The following is a 2,441-nucleotide window of genomic DNA, read 5'->3' on the forward strand; positions in this document are numbered from 1 at the left end:
CCCTCTCATAGTTACAAAATGTTCATTAAAATGTTCTATATCTAAGCGAAAAGTTTGGAAGGGAGTACACATAAGCTCAGTAAAACTGAAGAGGATCTAGACTTTCAGCAGGACTTGGGGCTACTGATATGGCATGGAGGCCAGCGCATCGTACTAAGGTACAATAGCGGAGCGCCGTAGTAGCCCTTGCAATGAAACCGATAACTAAACAAACAACTACTGTATTTTACATTCTCTTTCCTCTTTTAAGCTTCTCCCTCAGTGCTAAATATTCTAGTAAAAGAGTGGTTAACACTAACCTAAACACCATTTCATTCGAAATGGGGCGCATTAAATCATTGAGACAAGTTAATGCATGCCTCAATCACCGCTGGTTGGTGTATATTCGCTAGCTTTTCCCTGTAGATTTCATTTGAGGTAAGGGGTAGTATTTTTAGTAAAATGTTTATAAACTGATCTGCCCAGAGCAGAAATGTCAAAAATCAAATTCGACATAAATGATTAATTGTCAATCAAACAAACAATCCACAAGCAGCAAAATAAACGACACCATCTATTGCGCAAACATTCCACCAACTCTTCTGAATGCCACTAATAAGCCTTCTTCCATTCGAGTTCATTGCCAGGGAAGGCGTAAAGTGCCACAATAGTATGAAATACAGAATCCAGATATTGCGGTGACAGTGACCCGAAACTCCCCTGAAGACGTAAGAATGCACAATATTGGGACAAAATATGTGTTGCTGACATACAGTAGGGCTTGGAACTAATGGCGTGGCCCGGAGGTCAGGCCGCTTGGCAAAGGCACAATGGCAGAGTCCCGAAGTGGCCAGCTACCAAAGCCCAGAGGTGAGCAAAGTGTTCCTGTGACCACTTCGCTTTACAATACGAAGATAGCACTGATGACGTATCTCGATGCTTCTGGAAAGCTACTTTGTAAATTAAATCCCAGCGTCGAATTTGCGAAGGGGGGGACTAATTACACTTTGCAAGAATGTTTGTTGGAAAGAAAGAACATTTGTTTGCTCTTTTATTGCTGCTTATTTGCCTGTCTGGGTTATTATCAATTGTTTTGATATGAGAAGGGCTACCAATTCTCCACCTTTTGCTCACTTGTGCCTGTTCCAATGGAAGCTGAATGCTTTCGATCTAACAACGAATCGGAGTTCCACTTTCCTACTCCTCAGTGTTGTGCGTTTGTGGAAAGGAGTTAGTGGTTTTTATTTTTCGTCCACCTCCTTTGCAGCTTTGATTGACCGAGCGAAATTGCCTGGAGGGGGACCGAATCAAATCCTATCCGAAAATCGTATTTACTTTATTTCACACTAATTGTACACATATTATGTAAGTAGGAGTATTTTTCTGAAGGTGTGGATGTGGAGATAAGTAGCACCCAAGTCACATTTGAACATTACATTGAGTGTGTTCATGAAGCAGAGGGGATGTGGAAAGCTAAAAGGAAACAAGGTGTGATTAGGCTAAAGTTTGGTTGGTGTCGAGGTCGTAAAGTCACCGACGTACATGTGATGTGGTTCTTGCAAAAAATAAAATGACCACAGAAAGCACCTTAAAACGTGATGCTTGTAGAGATAGTCTACCAATACTTCCGGGCGGCACATAACCTTGCTGCAAATCCCACTTTCACCAAAGGCCTTGCCGCCCAGAGCAGACAATCAGACGTAGACTCAACAGTCCCCTACTTAGTCTCCCATTTACCTCTCAACTGGATGTCTACCCTACATCCTATGTGGTCAAGTGACTGCCAGATGTTGATGCCAAGAAAAGTGATGCACATCACTCGGGGAAGGAGTATCAGGGCAATTCGGAGGTTGGGAATAAGGATGAGTCCGTATCTTCTTCGCTCACATTCCAATGTTCAATTCCTCCAAGGATTACGTTGTGTACTGGGTTGTGAGAATGCGACATTCTTCCAACCGATTCATTAGACGTGACTGTTTCTCAGGAAGAGACTTGGCTTCACACCTTTGCATGCATGGCATCGCATCATACCTAATGGATGAATTGCAGACAGAATTATGTGGCCTTAAACAAGTAAACCGTTCACAGCAAATACTCGCGTCTGCAACCCACCACGCATCTCAGAGGCGTGGAATGAGTAGTGAGTGGGTCGTCTTGAAGTAACTATCGGTGTACTCATTCACCCGACAGTGCGACACACCCCAAACACCATTTCGCATATTCGGCCAACCTGCCAATCAGTCCGTCTGGTAGTCGGTGTCACCAAATAGTCGAAAGAGGAGGGAGGTGCATTGACATCACACATGCAGGAAGAAGAAAAAGAATCGGAAGCAGTCGACACCCTCTATTGTCTCCCTGTGCCTGCAACGCTCACTTGCTTGGCAACTTCCAAAGCCAACTTTTCCCTCAATGCACTTTTCCTTCACTTCCACAACCGCTTCCTGTCTTGGCTTCTATCAGTC

The 2,441-nt window shown here is 43.9% G+C and overlaps 1 protein-coding gene across 1 annotated transcript in view; it reads left to right on the top strand. All coding sequences in view use genetic code 11, as the record gives it.

The window, feature by feature from the left end:
• Positions 1-1,553, top strand: part of EGR_00668 (hypothetical protein) — a gene marked incomplete at both ends in the record, with an annotated part of 2,570 nt that extends 1,017 nt beyond the window's left edge. The window contains 2 exons of the mRNA XM_024489917.1: positions 1,010-1,209; positions 1,353-1,553. Coding sequence (XP_024355914.1) covers positions 1,010-1,209; positions 1,353-1,553 — 401 coding nt within the window. The remainder of the gene's footprint in view (positions 1-1,009; positions 1,210-1,352) is intronic.
• Positions 1,554-2,441: the final 888 nt, after the last annotated feature.

Source organism: Echinococcus granulosus (assembly GCF_000524195.1).
Source record: "Echinococcus granulosus chromosome Unknown EG_S00002, whole genome shotgun sequence".
Taxonomy (NCBI): domain Eukaryota; kingdom Metazoa; phylum Platyhelminthes; class Cestoda; order Cyclophyllidea; family Taeniidae; genus Echinococcus; species Echinococcus granulosus.